General features: G+C 33.5%; 1 protein-coding gene across 1 annotated transcript; it reads left to right on the top strand.

Moving 5' to 3' along the window:
• Positions 1–1,326: 1,326 nt before the first annotated feature.
• On the top strand, positions 1,327–22,019 carry LOC100375888 (acyl-CoA dehydrogenase family member 10-like). The gene is made up of 18 exons (XM_002739636.4): positions 1,327–1,467; positions 2,343–2,591; positions 3,056–3,204; positions 4,681–4,872; positions 7,145–7,303; positions 7,871–8,238; positions 9,027–9,208; positions 10,916–11,066; positions 11,578–11,723; positions 13,704–13,877; positions 15,250–15,477; positions 16,216–16,382; positions 17,183–17,461; positions 18,221–18,419; positions 18,782–18,921; positions 19,110–19,193; positions 19,603–19,746; positions 20,423–22,019. Exons 2-18 carry the CDS (start codon positions 2,372–2,374, stop codon positions 20,639–20,641), a joined length of 3,201 nt encoding a protein of 1,066 aa, XP_002739682.1. The 5' UTR covers positions 1,327–1,467; positions 2,343–2,371; the 3' UTR covers positions 20,642–22,019.
• Positions 22,020–23,540: the final 1,521 nt, after the last annotated feature.

Below are 23,540 nucleotides of genomic sequence, written 5' to 3'. Positions count from 1 at the left end.
CATTGAAATATGATGATTACTACTTGAAATATCAAAAGCTGAAAACTAATTAATTATGCAAATTAGGTAATTAATATGTACTGATATTACTCTAAAAACTATCAGGTCTGTGCAGTGTCTTATGACATCTATGTACCAAGTTTTATTAAAATGTGATGATTACTACTTGAAATATCGAAAGCTGAAAATTATTTAATTATGCAAATTAGGTAATTAATATGTACTGATATTATCCTAAAAACTATCAGGTCTGTGCAGTGTCTTATAACATCTATGTACCAAGTTTTATTAAAATGTGATGATTACTACATGAAATATCAAAAGCTGAAAATTAATTAATTATGCAAATTAGGTAATTAATATGTACTGAAATTACCCGAAAAACTATCAAGTCTGTGCGGTGACCTATGACATCTATGTACCAAGTTTTATTGAAATGTGATGATTGGTACTTGAGATATCAGTGGAAAAGCCAAAAATTGATTAATCATTATGCAAATTAGGTGATTAGTATGCATGGATTTTTGCTAAAACCTAATCAAATCTGCGCATTGGCCTAGAGCATCTATGCACCAAGTTTCTTCAAAAGTCAATGTTTTTTCTCAAAATTTACTAAATATAATAAAGCGGGAGGGTCGTCACCTGCGCACGTGCGGGAATTGAGTCCCAAGCGATGATAACAACACACGCTAAAAATGCAAAGACGTGTTTGTAAACAACACAGTTACCCCCAACCAATTAGAAGTCTAATGTTAATCAACGGAAACTAGTCATATATCAGACTAACGAAATTATGGTGCTAATAGCTTGTATTATATTTTTTTCTTGATGACTAAAGGCCGATGGTCGTCGCGCGGCGCGTGTACGAATTTCATGTAAACAAACAATGTATTTTACACGCAATGTATATGTCGCATGAAAAAAAAAAAAAAAAAAAAAACGCATGACGATTCGTATCATCTGGATTACGCTTAGCTTCTCTGCGATTTACGGTCCGTATATCTTAAGCGTAGCTTGGACCCCCCAATACATTTGCTGGATCCGCCACTGTAAACGAGAGCGCAGTTTCTGCGACAGGAACTGAATAGATATTTACAACTATTTTTGTTTAAACTAAATTATTTTCATTTCAAGAGAAAACACGGTGATAAACAACAGGAAACGTTTAAGTGTATACTAATGTCAGCTATATTATGTCATGGACGTACTAGAGAAGTCCATGATTATGTATAAATTATATGGCCCCTCCCTCAAAATATGATGATCAATCCCTTACCATGTCACCTGATTACAAACGTGACTAACGTCGGTCGACCTTTGAACCTTCTTTGCCTCAAAAGTTCATCATGGTCACGGTGGTGTTCGACCATATTCGACTCAGTGCTCAGGCTGGAATCATAATGCATCGATAGAAATGCAAACAAACCACCGTTCCACCGCATTTTATTAGCTGTTATACTTGAACTGGTGAGTTGACACGATTTTGGTAACATGCATGGCTGTGTGGCATCGACATACCAGAACATCCTCGAACAATTCACTGATTCTGCGATGATTGGCTATTAAATGACATTGCCGCAGACTGTGTTAAGGTGGAAAATATATGCCGGAAACAATTGGAGCTGCTAAAACTGCAGCAAGGATAAGCCACGGTTCAACTCATCATGTGGGTTATAGTCCCGGTCATAGTCACTGCGTATGTATCATACGCAAAACAACATTTCTCTATGGTCTTCTCGTGACTTGCCAAGCTCGTGTGACAATGTATTTTAAGGTGTAGTAATATGTACTAGAGTTTTTCCGGAAGTAAAATACATTAATTAATTATATTCCCAGAAGAGTCACTCTAAACCATTTCAACCTATATATTTTATGAAACCCACGCAAAAATCAATATTGTATTAGGCGCAAACCTTTGTTAGCTGGAATTAATTTTCGCTGAAAAGACTTTTTGGGTGTTTTGTATGGAATTTATTTTCACTGATTTTTGGTGAGTGGAGTGTAAAATATAGGAAAAAAGTATTTTCGCTGGATTTTATTTTCACTGAATCACTCCTTCAGCAAAAATAGCGAAAATTAATTCCAGGCGAAAAGTATTAAAAGAGCTATCAAAAATGTGGTCATACCTTTGTTACTTGGTCAATTTGTGGTCACAGTTTAGAGTAGTCTCATGGAGGTAGAAAAGTCTCTTTTCTACCTCCATGGTAGTCTCTAGCACATCATCTTCATAATTAGAGTAGATACCTTACGAAAAAGTGCTGTAGAATATCAATATTAGTGTAGTTTTGTCTTAATTTCTCTATCACCGCATATAAGTATACATGTATATATATTTTTTACAGGACTAATACATACTACATGAATCTATAATATGCAGTGCCTAATGATAAATACTGTGCAAACAATGCCTCTTCTGGCATTAAAGCATGTACATATCAGACCTGTAGTGACTTGTAGACTGTATCATGCACTACAAATAAGGAAGAATGAGCAGCACCACAGGATCTGTACAAACGTTCGAAATAAAACCACTGCTGTGATTTTCGACATGGGAGGAGTTGTGATACCTGGCCCAGTTGCAGTATTTCCAAGTAAGTATTTTGTTTTACTATCATATATTCCACTGTAATATACCATACTTGTGTTTTTTTAATGTACCATATCTCATGATTAGAGGATATCTCTATATTGACAAATTTTGCTTATGAGAAATTAATTCATATAAATGTTGGCAGAAAAGAAATGTCATTCAGAAAGCTTATAATTGGGACCTCGCATTCATAGGGGCTGCATATATTTAGATATGGACAGCAAATATAATCTCTTCATTTAGGAGGGGGGTTAAGTAGTTAAGGAAATTTTAATTACTGTATACCATAATTTCACTTAATTGTTACTTATGTTAGTTTAAATTATGGGTTAATTATTTTTCTACCATGCCATTGATTCACAAATTCATGATTATAATTTTGTAGAAATTTTATACCCGACCACTTACATTATAGTTTTAGAAAGCATCATTACACAATATTCTTTTAATTGTTCAATCTCTCAGGTCTTGAAGATAAGCTTGGCATTCCACATGGAACGCTTGCTTCAGTGATGGTAGCAGGTGGGGTGAATGGTGCATGGTCAAGGCTCCTCAGGGGAGAACTCAATGCTCAAACTTTTGTACAACCATTTGCAGAAGAGTGTTTGAAAAAAGTAAGTGAAGAAAGTGTTTGTGGATTGCTCTTATTCCCTTCACTATTGTAATTGTTGATATTAAAGGGCGGTAGTCGCCGTGCCGCGTCCTGTTTGATATGGGACTCGTAGCGACGTGTACAACACGTGTAAAATACATTGTTTATTTACATGAAATTCGAAGACGCGCTGTGCGACGACCACCGCGCTTTAACCTTCTCACTCACCACCAGTTCTCTCTTTTCATCACAAATTCAGAAAATAGTCCCATTTATAGTCTTTTCGTCAAAAGATTGGGACAAAAATAGCCATATTTTTTGAGTAAGAACTGAAAATTCACTAAAAAGTTTGGCTGTTGGCTCCAAAATTAGGGTTTATTTCCAGAAATATTAAAAGAATATAAGAAAAAAGTGCAGAAAAATTTAGGCAAGAAAGTCTGGTGGTGAAAAGGTTATTTAATTAGCCAAACTGTGATTTCCTTGTTTTTTTTTACAAAATCTTTTTTGTTTATGATTGGAAACTTTTGCATATATAAGTACGACAAAAAATTGTAAAAGTCTGCCAATAATTATTTTTATAAATTAAGTTAATAATTATTTAAGTTATCAAGCACCATTAATTCTCATGTAATCAATCAATGTAAAAGTACACAGGCTGATAAGATTAGGGTGTTAAAATATCTGATGTTATTGACTTTTATAATATAGTTTTATTTGATGTGGTTGATCACAAAACCCACATGTATGGTTACTTAATTATTTTTCACACAAACATAGGTCAAATGTTGATTTGTTGAATATCTCAAAATTTTGTTCGGTTATACATAGATGGGTAATTACAGTCATGTGTGTTTACTGAAATCATTGATTTGTAAGTTAAAAATCCACTATGAATTGAATAATTCACATGAACCCTGTGCCTTGACCCCCCCCCCCACCATTTAAATTGTATATGTCTCTCTTCAGATCACACATAGTTTTACAATGTACGTGAACGGACATATATATTTAAATTGGGGGTTGGGTTGAAGTATAGTGTTTTGTAATTCTAAATGCAAATTAGTGACTGTGAAAGAACTGATCAGTGTTCATCTCATTTTTGGGAGAGTTTTTCATTATTTTCAAAAAATGCTTAATATGTTCATTTTGTCTTTGCTAATTTTGTTCGTTTGCATAATTGAACATTTCAAGCATTTAATTAATGTGTATGAAATGGAAGCACTTTCAAGTATTCGCAAATTGCAAGACTTCAGTTTTGTGAAATTACCATCACATTTTATAATGCATGGTTATAAAAAATGCATACCATTATTTTATTAATCTTTGTTAGTAATCATTTTTTTCTGAAAAACTACTTTAACATGGATACTTATGAAAATATAAAAAAAAGAAAAACTTTCAAAACTAAAATTTGTATAAATGATACAGTTCTATCTAATAGAATGCCCATGCATGGATGACCTTAATTTAAACTCCTTGCGTACTTTCCATAAATAAGGTTGGTAGACCGATGGAAGTTGATGGAGTTCTTACTCACTATGCCAAGCAAGCTGCCACCCCATTTCCTGAAGTTTTAGAGGCTATAGAGTGTATCAGAGCAGAGGGAATGAAAACAGCACTGCTGACCAATAACTGGTGTTACCCAGATGGCAGCACTATCAGACCAGTAGATACCAAGTACTTTGATGTGGTATGTGATATGTTATCTCATGAATATGTATTATCTATACACAACCCACATTGTTATTTATTTTGTGTATATTTTGTTTTTGACACCTGGGCATAGTATAGTGTTAGCCTATTCACCTCAGGTCAGCAAGGTTGGGGATTTGATCCCCTTAGCAGAATGTTTACTTGGTGGCATAAACTGAAGTATGTACATTTTGCCCAAACCACCAAACATGCATTACTGGGTTTTGAAAAGTGGTGCTGTTTAAATGTGAACCATGTACAGTTCTTTTTCTTAGTGCACATAAAAATAACAGCAATAATTACTGTTACTCCTTTATGGAACCTGTAAATAGAATCAGTTCCCATTGGACTTAACTAAAAGTGAATGTTTTTAGATGAAATTTGGTGAAAAATCGCACTCCCTTATTTACTGACGTGCTTAGCTTGGTGATGATATGAGGTTATTATGAGTACACTGTTAAGTATACACAAAGACAGTACAGCGAGATTATCGACCGACGTGCAGTGGAGGACAATGTGACCATGTATTGTCTGAGTGCATACTTTACAGTATTCTTGTAATAATCTTATTATTATCCTTTCCTCCCAGGAAATACATCATGAGAATGTCGAAATCCAGAACATTTAGAACAGATTTAGCAAACTTCTTTGTGTGGGGGTCTGGTTAGGGGATGCTTACAAGCGTAATCATTCCATATTTGGAATTCGTGTTTCCTAATATGGTAGGATGAAAATACCCTGTGCAATACTTCAAAATTTATGGTGGCAGGTGACAGATGTATAATAATATATATATGTGCATAGATTTAGCGTATTTAAAATCTTAGTCATGTGACTAATGTCAATCATAGTGGCAAGTTTTCATATTGTAAAACATATTTGTATCATAATTGGCATAAATAGAACACTGTATTTATATCATCCAACCAATGTCCTATAAGCCACAGTGTAGTGTATTTTTAGTCTGAGGTGTACAGTATTTACTATATCCATGAAGCTATAATGATCTCATTATAGCTCCATATGTTATGTCAAGTAGAATTAGATTTTATTATGATTTCAATGTGATACCAAACATTCATTCAAGCATGGACCTACTAACACAGGATGAACATCAAGATTCAAGTATTAAAAAAAACATTTTGTTTCAGGAGAGTTTAATAATCGGCTTATTATTTTGCGTTGCCGCTAAAAAGTGGGCGTAGCTCTGGTACGGAAAATTAAATATTTTGTGAATATAATACATATAGACATGCACATTTCATCACATTTGTTAGCTGACCTTTCAGCCAACCGGAAACTCTCCATAACCTCGCTGTTGCTGCTTTCGTTGGAAGTAAAACGGGTTTTCCCACTTTTAATGCTGGAAGTTTTTACATTTTTCAAGAAACCATTACTTGACTGCCGACAATTTCCGATTCATGCTGCTTTTAATGTCAATATTATGTATACATGTATTCCCTTTGATTGCAACATTCGGTGACCGTTTGCAGTAGTTTGCAGTTGTTGTTTTTTTTGCACTGAATATTGCTTTGATTTTTTTGACCAGAATTCTTTGTTTACATGTGTGTTAACTATCTCGTGGTATATTTCTATGTTGATAAACCACTATTTTTTTTTTACTTCTTACACATTAAATGATCGTCTGTTTCTCCTTCTCCACAGAGACAAAATGAACTATTATCCAAAATTATGTCTTCCAACGCTTGTAATTCTTGTAAATAAAAATCTTTTCCTGCAAGTGAGCCTCACTCGCGTCTACGGCAGCCATTTTTAAAGTATTTATGACTTGTAACGTGACGGTTCGAAGTTACACGATGTCATTCGAACATGTTTGGAAGGTGTGAATTGCACAGGATTAGTCTGATAGGAGTCGAGTGCCTGCAGTAAAAAGCTAATAAACATTAATTAATCTCAAGTAGAGAGTAAATAGCAGCAACGCACATAGATCAAATGTGGGTCGATGTTCATTCTGTGGTGGTAGGTCCATGATTCAAGAGTGCATGTCAATGTTACATCATATACACATAAAAAAAATCAAAGAAAATGATCATTGTACATTTTTGCTGAAAAAATTCAAAAACAAAAATATACCTTTAGTACTACATAATGTCCTAATGTAGTCACGTTTTGATAAATCCCAATTTTCATTGTGACTCAGTGCATGATGCAAGGAAACATTATGATGTCTTTCATCAGTTTTCAATCAAAACTCATTTACATGGAGTTTAGAGACGGTTGTTTTAGGTTTTCTTCATTCATGTCATTAGGTGATAGAGTCAGCTATTGTGAAACTAAAAAAGCCAGATCCGAAGATCTACCAGATGTGTTTGGAGCGACTTGGTGCAAAACCCGAAGAAACAGTGTTTCTTGATGATATTGGTAAATACATTAAAGGAGCAAATGACGTTGGGATCAAAACAATTCAGGTTTGGTTATTATGCAGCTATATCCAGCTATAACAGCTGGATTTTTGATTCAAGGATTTTTTTTATTTTGATGATTTTATGGCATTTATGAGTACATGATTTCAACTTTATATTTGCATGGCTAAAATTGTAAGTGCATGGCCACTGGAGGGCGCTTACTTCCTGTTTCTAGTTGTATGCCTGACAAATTATTTGCAAAGATAAGATATGCCATCATGCAAAAAGTGACTGTACAACAATATGGACCAAGGAAAATCCCGTTGACAAGAATTGATTGTACAAAAAATATGACAAAATAATAATTTCTTCTTGGATATATTAATCCATTTTATCTTTCAAATTTGCCAGAACCACACTATATTATTTGCCATAATTATTAAAATCATGTTGGAATTTTAGTACAATTTTTTGTAATGCTCATCATTTATTTTGGGATGACAGTGTCATTGCTAAATATAAAATATAAATATAAAATATTTATGTAAATACAAAACTGAACATCAAGTCAAGAGTTGAATAGTTGTGAATGTTGAAATGAGATGTTTGTACATTGTCCATTTCCCGTAGGTTAAAAATATCAAAGATGCACTGCTGGAACTCAGTGACATACTTAGTATTCCCCTCACGGGTTACGTCGATGGTACAATTGCAGTCAGGAAAAATATGGAATTACCAGTAGACTCACTTGTGAACTATCTCAACAAACTTGGCTTCTCATCAGATGTACCACCCAATGTGCGGGAATTTAAAAGCGGACAGTCAAATCCAACTTATTATGTTGGATATGGAGGGAAGGAATTTGTTCTAAGAAAAAAACCACCAGGTAAAATTCTACCATCGGCCCATGCAGTAGAAAGAGAATACAAAGTTATGAAAGCACTAGGTAGTGCTGGGGTTCCCGTGCCAACAGTAATAGACCTTTGTGAAGACAGCAGGTAAATACAGAACAATACGGTGATTGTTGGATAAAAAAAGCTTTTTTGAAAGAGCCTTTCATGAGCAAATAGATTACTTATATTGCCCTCTGTGTCCGATATTTGAAATAACTTTGTTTTTTTATATTTTATGGGTGATTTATTTGTAAAAAGCAATAGTTTTGTCTGTGAAATAAAAAGATTGAATTTAATATAAGTGCTGAGTTTTCTAGGCTTCAGTAAGGTTAACCTAAGAAGAAATCCATGAAATTATAGAACATTGGGGACGACGTCAAAAGATTGATGTCGGATAAAAAACTTAGTTCCTTTAGTTTTTTTCCAAACCCCCCTACCCCCACTGAAACTTAATTGATAAATATTGGTCATGGCATCAGCCTACATTCACCATTAAATACAAATTGATAATCGGACAGTAGTATTGCATAGCAGTTGGTTGTCGGGAGGGTGTAAAAAGATTTTACAAATGCACCTCATTTGACGCACAGATTTACACTCAAACCAAACCATTTTTCTGTTTGTTTTTTTTTCCTTTTTCGATTATTTCTGTCCATGATTGGATAGAAAAATATACGAACTACAAATACTCCAAGATTTTTTTGACTTCATTAAAAAATAAAATCGTTTTTGTAGGATGGAAACTTTTTGAGGTCAAAACCCCCCACCCCCAAACTAAAGGAAATAAGTTTTTTATCCGACATCGATCTTTTGACGTCGTCCCTTACTGATATTGTGTATAAATTTAAGTCATTAACCAATGTCACTTGCAAACACCTTGTATTTATTTTTAGCATTGTAGGAACGCCGTTTTATCTGATGAATTACATAAGAGGACGTATCTTCAAAGAGTTGGCTCTACCTGGCATGAGCAATTCAGAAAGGCAGGATATTTTTACTGCAATGTGTGAAACGCTTATCAAGATACATAAGGCTGATGTTAAGAAAATAGGACTGCAAGATTTTGGCAAACACGGTATGTATTTATAGTCTTTGAAATTACTACCCAAGATGAGTAAGTTTGTAGTTGTGCTGGTCTAAAAAAAATCTTTTCATATTTGACTTCAATTAAAAATTCAAATATGTGATTTGACTAAATAATCTTATTGAAAGAAGTTGTAAGCTATTTTTCTCTGATAACTGATACAAAAATTGTAAAACAGAATGAAAAAATTAAATAATAATACAGGTTTTACAGTATAGTACTGAAGAAACACAAATCATTTGGAACCTTGTCTATTTCTGCTACATAGGGCTGATGAAATTTGACAATTATGAGAAATTAAAAATTTTTATTTTGTTTCTGTAATCTTGCAGTGTATGATTGTTTCTGATATGTAAAAGTGTGTAATTTGTCATACATTTATTAGGTGGGTGGATGCAATGAATTCACATTTACAGCACAAATAATTCAAGTTACTGTTGAAATATACTGTATTGGCATAAGGGGAGCTCATACTGTCCCATCTAAGCTGCACTACACAAGAAAAAACAGTGAACATAACAATACACACTCTGCATGGTGACACGGTGAGCACCCAGACATGAAACGGTGGAATAAACACAAAGTGAAATAAATATCTAACAGGAATTACAGCTTGTAAAAAAATCCATTGTTTAAAAACACCTATTCCACCCGCCCTAAATAATTTTGCTAGAATTAGTAAATACATACGAAGTACATACTGAACTATCCAAGATGACTACAAACTGCGTCGCATGGACTTATGTGCGAACAAGCGAGGCTCATGTCCTAAAATATGATTAATGCAATAAACATATAACAATTTAATTATATTAATTATTTTGATTAATGTGGGACAAGAAATTAATTTTTTTTTAATTTGCTTAAAAAAACAAAGCACATTCTCCAATTGGCACCAAAATATGGTCAACCTGTTCCCTGGCAAAATACAGAGATCAAAGCCACTGGCAAAGAATTCATCCCACATTGTGTTCAATACAGATTCTATGCACTGTGTATATTGAATGTGTGTAAAAGACAACATATTGCATACAAGGGTGCTTTATATAAACTCTGATAGTATCAATAGGTACCCTCAATCATTCATTTGAACATGTCATAAACTACAGTATCCTACCGAGGCCAAAAAAAACAATGTTGTGCTTCTAGTTCCAGATAAAATTGAAAAATTATGCTTTGCAGAGTGGAGCTGTTCATATTACTGATTTTCTATTGTCCATCGTTTTAAACTATACATACAGCTGTATGGATGTCATACACACCACCCATGTGCCTTGAATTGGTTCTCAGTCAGATTTGTTCATTTTGTGAAGAAACCATCAATTTTCTGATTTTACAGAATATTTTTGTCATTTTGGACTTATTCTTGAAAATGACTAGCCTAATTGCTTTAATATTATATTCGTAGACATTTTAAGTGGACTTCTAATGCTGCATACTGTAAAACCATTTATTTTCACTGACATTTAATTTCACTATTTTGATGTTTCGAGCATATTCACTGTGTTTTAATTTCACAAATTTGTCAAGAAAACTATGAGTTTTATTATTTTACATGTCCACGTAGATTTATTAATTTAGTGGATTTTTCTTATCAGCAAAAATAGCCAGAAATTAAAACCCAATGAATAATTAATACATCTACAGTATTCAATGCATGATTCCCATACACAGTTTATATTTTTGTATATACTGTAGGAAGTTACATCTTACGACAGACTTCGAGATGGAGTAAGCAATACAATTCCAGTAAGACCCGTCAGATAGCATCGATGGACAAGCTGATAGACTGGTTGCCAAAACATGCACCACAGAATGACAAAACAACTGTAACACACGGAGACTTCAGGTATGGGATTATATCAATATCAAATGCCCAAAATCTGTTTTATATGAACACAAAATGTTCTATATTCAGAACTGTATTATACAAGAGTTCTTTCTAAGCTTCCTTTGATTTGAAACTTGATGTTAATTTGAATTTTTCAAACGCTTTTTATTGTTCGATACCATTTTTGTTGTGTGTCCATCAAAACAGCCTATCCTGTTTCAAAACCTTTGTGGGCGCCATTTGGTTATAGTTATGCATACACAGAATAGTGTTAATGTTTTGAAAAATCATAAAAAAACTGAGAATTTACTTTGAGTGCTAATTTTTTTTATTTTCCCTGTTCAATTTAGAATACAACCACACACAGTGTGGATATTCAGAAATTTTATTAAGAGAAAAAAAAATATGAATCATTAAATGTGTATTTAACTGGAAATTAGTTTGAAACATCAGTTTCCTATTTAATTTAAAACCACTGCAATAAACACACAAATGTTAAGGTTGTGAAAAAATGTATTATTTGATGCAGATTGGATAACATGATATTTCACCCAACGGAACCTGTTGTTTTAGCAGTATTAGATTGGGAATTATCAACATTGGGTGATCCACTATCTGATGTTGCTTATTGGTGTATAGCACATTATCTAAAACCAGATAATATGATAATTAAAGGTAAGTCTCAATTTTGATTCTGGCGTGTGCATACCACAATGAGAAATGTCTTAATGTCTTAGCACAAGTATTTGTAATTAAATACATATTTAGTTATCTTTTCCACATACTTTTTCACTTTATTGATTTTTTTCTGGCGAATCTTTCGAAAACATAGCATATTCTTTATTTTGCCAATTGTTAGTATTTTTTTTAGAATTCCACAGCAAATTTGTATGAAAAATGTGTCGTAGCTGACTCATTCATAATAATTACGCAAACATAAACATACCATACATCAAATTAAATTTTACTATAATATAATAAACTCTGGGCAGCGGACTTCGATCGCATTATTCACGTACATTTCGACTGAACTCTAATAACCACGCGTTTGAATTACGTGCGGCACTGGGCAATGACATCCAGAGTTCATGCACTGATATTTAAGTTCGGGCCACCCAGCTTGACGCAAATCAATATAGTTACTTGTCATTTGTTCGAAAAATCTTTCAACTCTCACAAATACCATGGACGCGAAGAGTTAACTGAGGGTTAAATGAAAGGGGACGTCTTTCTTGGACAAAAAACACATCAGTACAAGATTATGTGTGCAAGGTTAGATTTATAGAAGGTACATAACCGCTTAAACTCTGTGTTTTTTACCGAATCCGGTTTAATGAAAATGTGACACGAGGTCAATCACCCGACCAATCAAAAATGTCAATTTACGCACCATAGGGCGATTCACTTATTTGACGTAATAGAATAATGGCAGGCAGATTGTCGATGCAACCCTGTAGACCAGCGACGAAAAAGCCCTGTACTAATCTATAATCGATGTGCTGACTGATGGATATTTATTGACTAAGTAATAATCTTGCCCAACATCTGTAGTGTCGTGGGGGAAAGATTTTTTTCACGTCAAATCTTTACCGAACCTAAACTGCTTGCTAACTGAAAGGCTGTGATGACGGAGATCATCTGCGATTGCGGCAACTCCAAGTACTGATAACATAAAATTATATGTATATTTTTAATGTCTTCATGCAATATATTCTGAGTTTTCCACGAATTAATAGGATACAATTTTAAACATGTTTTTGAACGCCGCGAATTAAAAGGATACATTTAAAAATTAGCGTTCGAAAATAAAATCGGTGCGCAACTAATAGAGACCGCGAGTTAATTGAGTTTTTACGGTATATATGTGTAAATGTATTGTACCATCCGGCAACACGGGTGAGTACTGATGTACTGGACTGATGCCAAAAATAACAAATAAAAAAATGTATTGGTTTTATTTTGACAAATTAGGCCACCCACCAGCTGTTTTAGATTGTGGAGAACACAGACTTCCTATTTTTATTGCAAAATGTTCCTCACTAATGTATTGCCTGATTCAGTTGAAAATTTGCATACAAGTATGTGCTATACTCCTAATTATCTATGTTGTGATATTTTATGATTAGAACAAATTGATGAAACCTGTATGAAATCGCACTTGAACAACAGTTTCTTTGAGATGAACTGGATGATTTCTCTGAGATGGCTTGCAAGATTTTTTTACAAAATTAATACAAAGATTCTACATACTGGATTTTGGTTATACACACATTTTTTGTGATTTAACTGATTATACTCAGCCTATTAAATTTACATTGCCAGCAATGGCTGATAGCATCACAGCACTATTTACCAGAACGTACACCCACACTACTAGATTTCTGCTAGTGGTTTTGCATTATATACAGAGCTGGATCTGAGCATTGTCAATGCTTGTTTAGAATTTGTGTTAAATTTTGACAATATAGCCAACAATACATTTCTTGATTAAAAATTTTGAAAAAAATATGGATGTAAGCTTGACTTCGGGATGACATGTATATCTAATGAGTAAATTTTGTATTGCAATATTTTCAGTTTAACAACAAATACTGTTTGAGAACATATATTTTTGACAGAAAATAATCTGACAACAAAAAATTCTTCTTCATGTAGGTTTATATGGACTTGACTTTAAAAGTTTAGGCATCCCCACAGATAAAGAAATGGTGGAGCAATACTGCCAGACTGCTGGTATCCCTGGAATAGAAAATTATGATTTCTATATGGCGTTTAGTTTCTTTCGTATAGCAGCTATTTTGCAAGGAGTTTATAAAAGATCTTTACAAGGTAAATCTTTTTAAATACTAATTTCTTCTCCAATCCACAATTCAATTGTGATGTAAACAGCAACTTTGAAAACCATTTATTTTCATTAAAATATTCATTTTGTGCTCAGATATATAAACTATGGTAATATTCACATATCAGTAAGTGATTTTGGACATCAGGGCAGCAAGTTTCTTCTTGACTTCACCAAGTATGTGCTCGATCTGTTAAACGAATGCAGATTTTCACCAATAACTTAACAAATTTATGTACCAGACTAATATTGTACATTATTTAAGAAAGATTAAAGAAAAATGACTTAAGTCATCTTTAGATAAAAGAAAATTTTAAGTCACCAACATGGCAACACAGACAAGCTATACTTTATATGTCACTTCTCATTTCATTAAAGGCAAAGCTTAATACTTAATACTTCTCCAACCCACAACTCAATAATGATGTAAAAATGAAACATTTAAAAGATTACCTTGTTTGTATAATATTTATTTCATTTCAAAATTATGAAAAGAACATACAAACAATTATTTTGTTCTAAAATTGCTGGAGGGAAAGATATAAAAATGTGTGTGATTTTTTTTTCTTGCTTTGCCTTTAATGAAATGACTACACAAGTAAATGCAAACTTGCCAAAAAAAATGTATCAAAATTTGTTTTTAATTATAGCTCACTTTACGAATCTGAATTCTTTATACAGACTGAGGGTTTGTCTCTTCTATAAAAGAGGTGGAGGAAACCATTGTTAACATAATGCTGTTAATTAGATGTACAATGAACGACTTTCAGCATTTTATTTTTGGTATTCTAATAAAAACTGTTTTCGTAATGGTTTAAAACTCAGTACATGAAGTGTAGTTAAATGTCAAACATAAATTGGAACTAATCTGCATCTTAAAATTAGCTAATTTCCATAAAATTAATTACATACATGTTGTTGAAATTGTTGCACAGATGTGTTTACATGGGACATGGGACAACCACATGTCAATATTCACCTATTGGATAAACCATGAAAACATGTCATGAAACAAAATACAATTTTTTTTAATGAGAATGTTAGTAATACATTTTTATGAACAAAATTAATGACACCATAAAATGAAACTACACTGACCTTGTTTGATTCTTGCTTTTTTGTGAGATTTTAATGTACCAGTGATTGAACTATGAATGTGCTATTTTAAAGACAATCGTTTTCTAAAGGTGCTGATTAAAATTGATACTTTGTTTGTATTGTTTTTGTGTAGTTGAAAATCAATTTCGGAATTATTTAATTTTCAGTCTGTTTATAGTGTATTATTATTTGTAGTAGTTTGTTCAAAATTGTTTTAAATTTTACATAGGTGTAGTTGAATATCTGTGTTATCATTAATAGGACAATCATCATCACAGACTGGCCAGATTGTTGGTGCCTATGCTGAAGATATGGCCGACACCGCTTGGTCATTTGCTGAGAAGTATAATAAAACCCTATCACAAAAACAGTCTGGTAAAATTGAAAATCAGCCCGGGAATCGGAGTTATTCCACATGGACAATCAATGGGCACCACACAGGACAAAGACATTACTCCACACAAAGCAAAGATAACAGCACTACTTATGGTAAAATAACTTTACTTTACTTTTGTACACTTTCTGTTGCTGTCCAGTGTTTGAAAACACTTGTCTTGTTATTATCGTGTACTATTAAAAAAAAGTACTTTTTATAATCGCAAACACTTTTCTCATTATGTTTTATGGAATTAATATGCATTTATACATGTACTGTAATTTTTTTCCCCTTGAAACTTATTTACAAAAGTGGAAATCACATACCCCAACCCTAGATCATCAACACGAGTATATAAGGAAATTTACCTCCCTGAAAACACAAAACAAATACAGGGCACCAATCGAAAATCCCAATCAAAAAAGAACAAGACAATTAACTGGCGAGTACATACGTGAGAGAAAGATAAATGGACCCTGTGGTATAAATGAAGTGATCTCAGAGTGAGCACATCTTGATTCCCATATGACACCTGCCATATATCTCCTCAAGACGGGAAGGCGCATGTGCGGGAATTGAGTCCCAAGCGACGATAACAACACACGCTAAAAACGCAAAGGCTCATAGGTAGACGCTTGTTTGTAAACAGTGACACGCTATGGCCATCTGACGCATGTGCAGGTGACGACTCCCCAGCTTTAATAAGTCATAATGAAATGGGTTCAGCAGATGAGTGACATTGATGTCATCTGCGTAACACTATTATTGCATTTAACCACAAGCTCAATGTTTTCACCTAGAAAAAAGCTTTTTGAATTGTTTGCAACTCCACAAGTCTTCTCTTTTCTTAGGCCTACTTCCTGTTTTGGAATCAGCTCTCCCAGACCATGTTCAAGATCTACATTCCAGAGTAAAAGCATTTATAAATAAAAATATATATCCAATTGAGAAAGATATAGTTAAACATCAGATGTCTGCTGATAGGTGGTCACCACATCCACTTGTTGAGAAATTGAAGGTATGCCTAACGATGCATGCATGCATTGGAAAGCCTCGGATTAACTCGCAACATAATCCTTCTCCGGTTATTTGTGGAGATAAGTACAAATTAAAAAAGTCTATGTATAGTCGCATGCACACTCTCTTCGGTCTAAAAATTACAGTATTTACTGGTACAAAAGCTTAGTAGAATGTTATTTTAGTTGTGGCTTATGATTTCTACTGAGATGTATCATTCAGAAAATAGGTTTGTTGGCAAGATAAATTATTTGAAAACAATGTGTTTTAAAAACACAAAAGAAAATTTGTTAAATGGTTAAGTAGTTATAGCTCTTGCGATGCAAACTAATATGGCTCCATGTATAGTACATGATTATTAACAAAAAGATCAAACCACAGACTTGATGAAAAGTTAAGCACTGACAAACACAGTTTATTACAAAGACGATAAATTCAAATGGCCAAGACAATTAAAATAATTTGGACGCAGCGTACGTTTGGGCAGTTTTCAGAACATTAAGTATTACTACTATTTGAAGTCGAAACAGTAATATAGAATATAGTGTGTCACACTGTAATCGTCTTCAAACTAGAAATTTATCGGCAAGTCTTAAATTTGCTTTCAATTAGCAATTTGTGTTTAGATGTTATTTTGCATAAGTAATGTTTGTTTTGAAAATGTACTGTAAATATATTAAACTAAAATGGCATCATCCATAGTAAATTAAAATAGTAATATTAAAAAATTTCTATTATTTCTATTTGTTTTATTTTGATTAAAGTATTCCACACTATGGTTACATTTCTATTTTTTTATAGGAGAAGGCAAAATCAGAGAATTTATGGAATCTGTTTTTACCAAGAGAAACTGACCCAGATGTAAAATATGGTGCGGGCTTATCTAATTTGGAATATGCTTACCTTTGTGAAAGTATGGGGAAGTCCATGATAGCTCCTGAGGTGTTTAACTGTTCAGCACCAGATACTGGTAATATGGAGGTGCTGGTGAAGTATGGAACAAATACCCAAAAACAAGAATGGCTAATTCCCTTATTGGATGGGAAAATAAGATCATGTTTTGCTATGACAGAACCTGAGGTGAAGCTTTAATGGAATCAGATCAATTTGTCAAATAGTAAAAAAATGTTTATACTCAATATTATTACATAGATCCTTCCACAATGCTTTCCTTGTGTATATATCGATTGAATTACAAATAAAGTCCATGGAACTTATGATTGTTCAAGCTCTATTCAGACAAATCAACAAACAATTTTTGAGATAAAGAGCTGTTTACAAAATAAATTTCATGAATCATGTTTCCGTCGTTAATTGGTTTCTAGGGTGATGATTATTCCAATTTCCAATACAGATAAAATTGTGTGTTTTTTTTTTGCACAATACTATCATTATAAACTTCATGTCACAGCAACATTTGTAACGCATACTAGATGTAGGACCTGCACCATCTGACCTGTGGTGAAAACTTTATTATGAAAGTTTGGGTAGAATTTGAATATTAATACCATTCGGTTACCGACAATTAAAAAAAATGGGTCACTGGACGTTTCGAACAAAAAAGAATCCATTGGTCCCTTTGGTGAATTATTTTTTTTTCACATCAAGATTTTGGTAGTGGCATGGTATGAGAAGTTGGCCAATATTATTGGCATGACATTTTTAAATCGTTTCATATAAACTATATGTTTTTCACTAGGGTTATGTTGTGATATTAGTTTACCATTATATACAATGCGATGTTGTATTCCATAATACATTTGCGCAATGACGTACCTAGTTATGCAAAATCTGAATTCAAATTGAATTACTTTAACTTCGAATATTCTTGAATTACAGGTTGCGTCATCAGATGCCTCTAATATCAGATCGTCTATCATACAAGAAGGAGGAGAATACATCCTGAATGGGAGGAAGTGGTGGACGTCTGGAGCTATGGATCCAAGGTGTAAATTATGTATATTTATGGGAAAGACCGACACATCAGCAGCTCGACATCAGCAACAATCAATGATTCTTGTTCCCATGGAATCACCAGGTGTGTACACGAGTTGTATTAATTGCAGTGAATGCGATTTTACTGTGTCATGGATATGTGTAAAAGTATTTGCATCATTACAATTGAATAACAAATGATGTGTGTAACGCACTCAATTCATGATGTACTTTTATTTGTAGAATGGCCATGCCTTATTCATAAATTTGTTTCGAGAATATTTGACCACAGAATGATACAGAAATTGCTTTCCATATGAGCCAGAGGTTTTGTGCACTATAAGCTTCAGTGCTTGGATACATACATTACTTTATTAGTATGTATTATACCATTGTTAAGTTTGTCAATATGAGTTTATTGTTAAAAGCTTAACTAGAATATCTTTATCTTTTCTTACAATCAAGGTATTACAAAAATTCGTCCTTTATCTGTTTTTGGATTTGATGATGCCCCTGCTGGCCATGCAGAAATTGTTTTTGAAAATGTCCGAGTGCCAGCTACCAATTTGTTATTAGGCGAAGGCAGAGGATTCGAAATTGCTCAAGTAAGCACAATTATAATTGACTATTGTGTGCATATTTACTGGTTGTGTGTAGAAATATATTATCAGTTTCAATTAAACTCATTTTCATTTCATTACTGTTTACCTTCCAGAATATGTATTATCAAAAAATAGTGAAATTTACATATTTGTGGAAGGCTAATAATCACTCATCGATTTTCTGATTTCAGGGGCGTCTTGGGCCAGGTCGTATACATCATTGCATGAGGCTCATTGGGTATGCAGAAAGATCGCTAGAACTGATGATAAAGAGGGTTAGTGCATAAGGCTAGATTGTTTTCGACACAAGTACACATGATTGTGGTTCTATAGCATTCTCAGTTGTAAAATATCAAACCTAATATTGTATTGTTAATGTCATAATTAAGAGTTCGCAGAATAAAATCATTCTGCATTGCATATTTAGTTATACAACAATAATTACTGAAAGGGTATAATGTTACCTGAACTCATTTATTAATAGAGCTGGTTGACATTTTTGGCGTCTCTGACTGAATTAATCCCTCACGTTTGATTTGTGAATAATACTTGCTCATGACATTTTTGTATCAGTATGACATAGTATACACGTTCTTAGGTCGTGTAACTAGTATTATTATTATTGTATGCATAATTACACATACTGGGAATTTTTCAATTGTCTTTGATTATTTCATTTTGTAGGTGAAGGACAGAGTCGCATTTGGCAAACCATTGGTAGAACAAGGTACAATCCAAGCTGATATCGCTGAATCTAGAATGGATATTGAGCAAGCAAGGCTGTTAACTCTTAAAGCAGCTCATATGATGGATACCGTTGGAAACAAGGTATGATAAAATGCAAAAAAATCGTTTTGAATCTCATTGTCTGTTGGATGAATTGTATATATGGTTTACCAAGCTTCGTAATCGGTCACATGGTATGAACACATTATTCTGTTCTTTCTTTTGCATTAGATTTACTAAAAACGTGAACGTGATTTTATCTCAACAAATGTCGTCATATAGGCACTACACAATGTACAATTAAGAACGCCACTGTTTATTCATGCACGTCATCATTTTGTAGGGTACCATTCGAAATAACAAAATAACCAACATTACCCGACATGCATGGTTTCTGCATAATTACTGAAAAAGCATTATCTTGCAATAAATGGAACCCATTAAGTGAAAACACAATCAAGCATTCCTATATTGTTGGAAATATATCACTGAGATATTATTTAAAGGTCTTGGATTCTCAAATCAAATGATTTACTAAAATGGGCGACAAACATAGGTCAAACTCTTTGAAAGTTTCATTTAATACTTCTATGACGATGACGATGAACAAATTATTAGGATAGGGGAATCATTTGGATTAGATTCAGTATGGGAGGCTTGTGTCAGACTAGCCATTGCCTATTGTGTTTTTAATTTATTTGTTCGTTATTTATTTATTACTAAACCTTGTATTCTTAATTTATGATAGCACTTTTTTGTCAACATTTAATATTTAAAGGTTGCAGCACCAGAGATTGCAATGATTAAAGTGGTAGCTCCTCGTATGGCGCAGCGAGTGATTGATAGATCTATGCAAGCACATGGAGGTGGTGGACTCAATCATGATTTTCCCTTGGCAATATTCTTTGCATGGGCTCGCATATTGAGACTTGCAGATGGACCAGACGAAGTACACAGAAGAGCAGTATCAAAAATGGAAATCCGAAAACATACATAGACAACAAAAACTACTGATATATGCTTGATTAATTTAAAAGTCGAACCGCCATGTATGTAATGTGTAATTTAAATTGAAATATGAATGAACAGCAACGTGTCTTTCTGGAAAAATCAAGTGTATTTTCAGTCCCCGTTCGTGCGTCGGTGTGTCTGTACCTGTATCTTAGACTTGCCTGGACTAATTACCATCAAACTTTACACATACATCATACATAATATTATACATATTAACATCAATTTGTTTCACGATCTGATTCAAGATGGCCGAATGGCAGCCATTTTTCTACTGAAAATAATCAAAATCAAGCATTTCTCGGCTGACACAGGTGGGTTTTTGTTTGTTTGGTATATACATTGGGCAGTATGGGTCCTTGATGCACGTCATTTTATTTTTTCAGTCTGGTAGCCATTGTTTTCAATGAACGCGGTTCTAGTTCCATATTTTTTACATGCTTTGACTGCTTTTATATTTTATACATTCATTATATATCATTTCATAGATATACAGATGTATTGATATGACAATCCGATTCAAAATGGCCGACCGGTAGCCATTTTGTTTTAATTAATGTTCCAGAGCAATATTTCTTAGTATGAACAAGTACTTGTACTATATTACTATAAACAAAACTATATAACTTAGATTTGATAACTAACGGGGCTGTGCCATACATGGCTTGTTAATAAATAAATGATGCAAATTGGGTATTAGTTGAAATTGATTTTATTATAATTATGTAAGGATATGTTAATGGTTCATTTGTACAATTGTACATAATTTAATCTAGCTGAAAGATGCAATTTATATATGCACACAGTTTGAACACTTTATTTGAATCAGTGGGAAGTGTGTTGGTTCCCCGAGATACATACTCAAAAACGAACTTCTTAGTTTTATGCGACATTTTTCGGCGCCTTTATAATTCGTTCATGCCTTCACCGATTTTTTTATATTCACACAGAACATGTATACACCAATATCTGTTCGTTTGATCTTTCCAATTTGTATACATAAATGCATCTAAATATGTCAGCTGTTTCTCAGGCATGTTAGTTTAAACTGGGTTCGATCATCACTCAAAGTAGATTATTGATGACTTTTTGTGACTTCCTTCAAAGTGTCTGTACTTTCACGGCCATTGCTTGACTGGTGTTGTTCGAAGTAGTTACAAAAGCAAGACTTATTAAAATCATGTGTACGTTGATTTCGTTTTACTTAGATCAACTGGCGGCTAGTTTTTTTTTCTTTAATTTGGTAGGCCAATTTATGTTTTGTGTATTCTACCCATTATCAGAATTCTACGGATTTGGTTGAAACTTTGAACAAAAGATAAACATACTTGAGATGAAATAAATGTAAAACCATTCAACAGTAATTTTCTTTTTTCTCTGATGCACTTGAATAATTTTGTTTAAATTTGAAACAAAAGCAAGACATGGTGGGTTTCATGTTTATTTCAATTTGTTTCCGCTCCGATACAGTTTCCGTGATTTCCATCAAAATCTAATACAATCATACATGAAGACACTGACGAAGATATCGAGGGTGTACCATTAGGCCATGGGCCAGGATAGGCTATCGTGCATCTCCCCCCCCCACAACTCTACCATACCATTTTTTTTTAACCATTGGGGTCTACTCAATATGAAATCAAGTGGTAACAGTGAATAAACTGGGACTCTGTGTTCATTTTCCCCATATTTTAGATGGTACCTCTGAAAAGTCATATTTCTGCTGTTGTCACCACACAAAATGAAAACCATATTACCATGACTATTATGATGTTTAAATAAATAGCAAGAATAGCAATTGTTGGTAAAATTGAAGGATAACATCTGCTGATTATAACGAAATGTTACATTTTATGTCAAAATTTGCATAACGGTGGCCATTTTGAATATTTGATGAGCAAAATGCTTAATTTCAGTATTTTTTGACAAATGCTATATAATCATGTTTAATACATGTCATTATAGGTTTGTTTGGTCAAGGAATTTATTTTTGCTATTAGTAAGGTAAGAAAATCAACTGATATTAAGAGATTAACATATTTTCTAGTGATATTAGTGTCAAGAAATGGAAGAACCTCTCACATATATGTGTGCATGATTCTTATAGATAATCTGTACATTTCCAGATACTATGTTTTGGCTGTAACAGATTTGATGACCATCAAATAAATTAATGCCATCATAGACAATTTACTCGCCCTTCATTGAACGCACGTTTTGGTATCCTTTTAACCATTTTTTAACCAATTTGTTTTCTATTAATTTGCAGATTGTGCATTGTGGCTGAAATAACAACAAAATCAATGATTTGAAGTAACACAATGGAACCATCATCGAAAAAAAAAAAAACGGCCATGTGTACGACTTCCTTCCACTGTCTGTATAGTTCATGTGCCAGGCTTAAAGTATGGCGAACTGCAATTATTGTCTGGGATGAAAGATGCTCAAAATAAATTGGCCAAACTGCGAGAGATTAAAGAAATGCGGCTTGCACAACCTTTTGGATCTAACCACATGATGAAAGATACATGTCAGCTCATTCCAGATCAGATTTCAGAACACCATGGTTTCCACTGGCAATGTTATAAGCGTTTTACAATGAACCTTGATAGACTTAAACCAACTGCAAGTACATCACAGGGTGCTGATACAACTCCACAACGTTTGAGTCGCAGAAGTGCAATTGACAAGATTATATTCAACCCTGATTGTATTTTCTGTGGTTCAGAGAAACGAAAGAAGGTCAAAGTACATCAGAGCTGGACTAGCCAGGGGATGAGCCAGTTTGAATTTGATGGCTGGAAGTCGGTTCTGGAGATGGCTGAGAAGAAAAGGGACGAGTGCCTATTAACAAAGATCCGAGGTTTTGATCTTTTTGCTTGTGA

The sequence above is a fragment of the Saccoglossus kowalevskii genome, chromosome 16 (assembly GCF_978046115.1).
Source record: "Saccoglossus kowalevskii chromosome 16, keSacKowa6.1, whole genome shotgun sequence".
NCBI lineage: Eukaryota > Metazoa > Hemichordata > Enteropneusta > Harrimaniidae > Saccoglossus > Saccoglossus kowalevskii.
The sequence above is the reverse complement of the archived record's forward strand: the minus strand, read 5'-3'. Positions and strand labels throughout refer to the sequence as shown.

What these genes read in the sequence shown, in the direction of transcription:
- LOC100375888 (XM_002739636.4), top strand. Translation starts at nt 2,372, where the DNA reads ATGCAGTGCCTAATGATAAATACTGTGCAAACAATGCCTCTTCTGGCA. An exon ending in AGATAATATGATAATTAAAG is followed by an intron (nt 11,724 to 13,703) that starts GTAAGTCTCAAT and finishes TTCTTCATGTAG; the next exon opens with GTTTATATGGACTTGACTTT. An exon ending in TTATAAAAGATCTTTACAAG is followed by an intron (nt 13,878 to 15,249) that starts GTAAATCTTTTT and finishes TATCATTAATAG; the next exon opens with GACAATCATCATCACAGACT.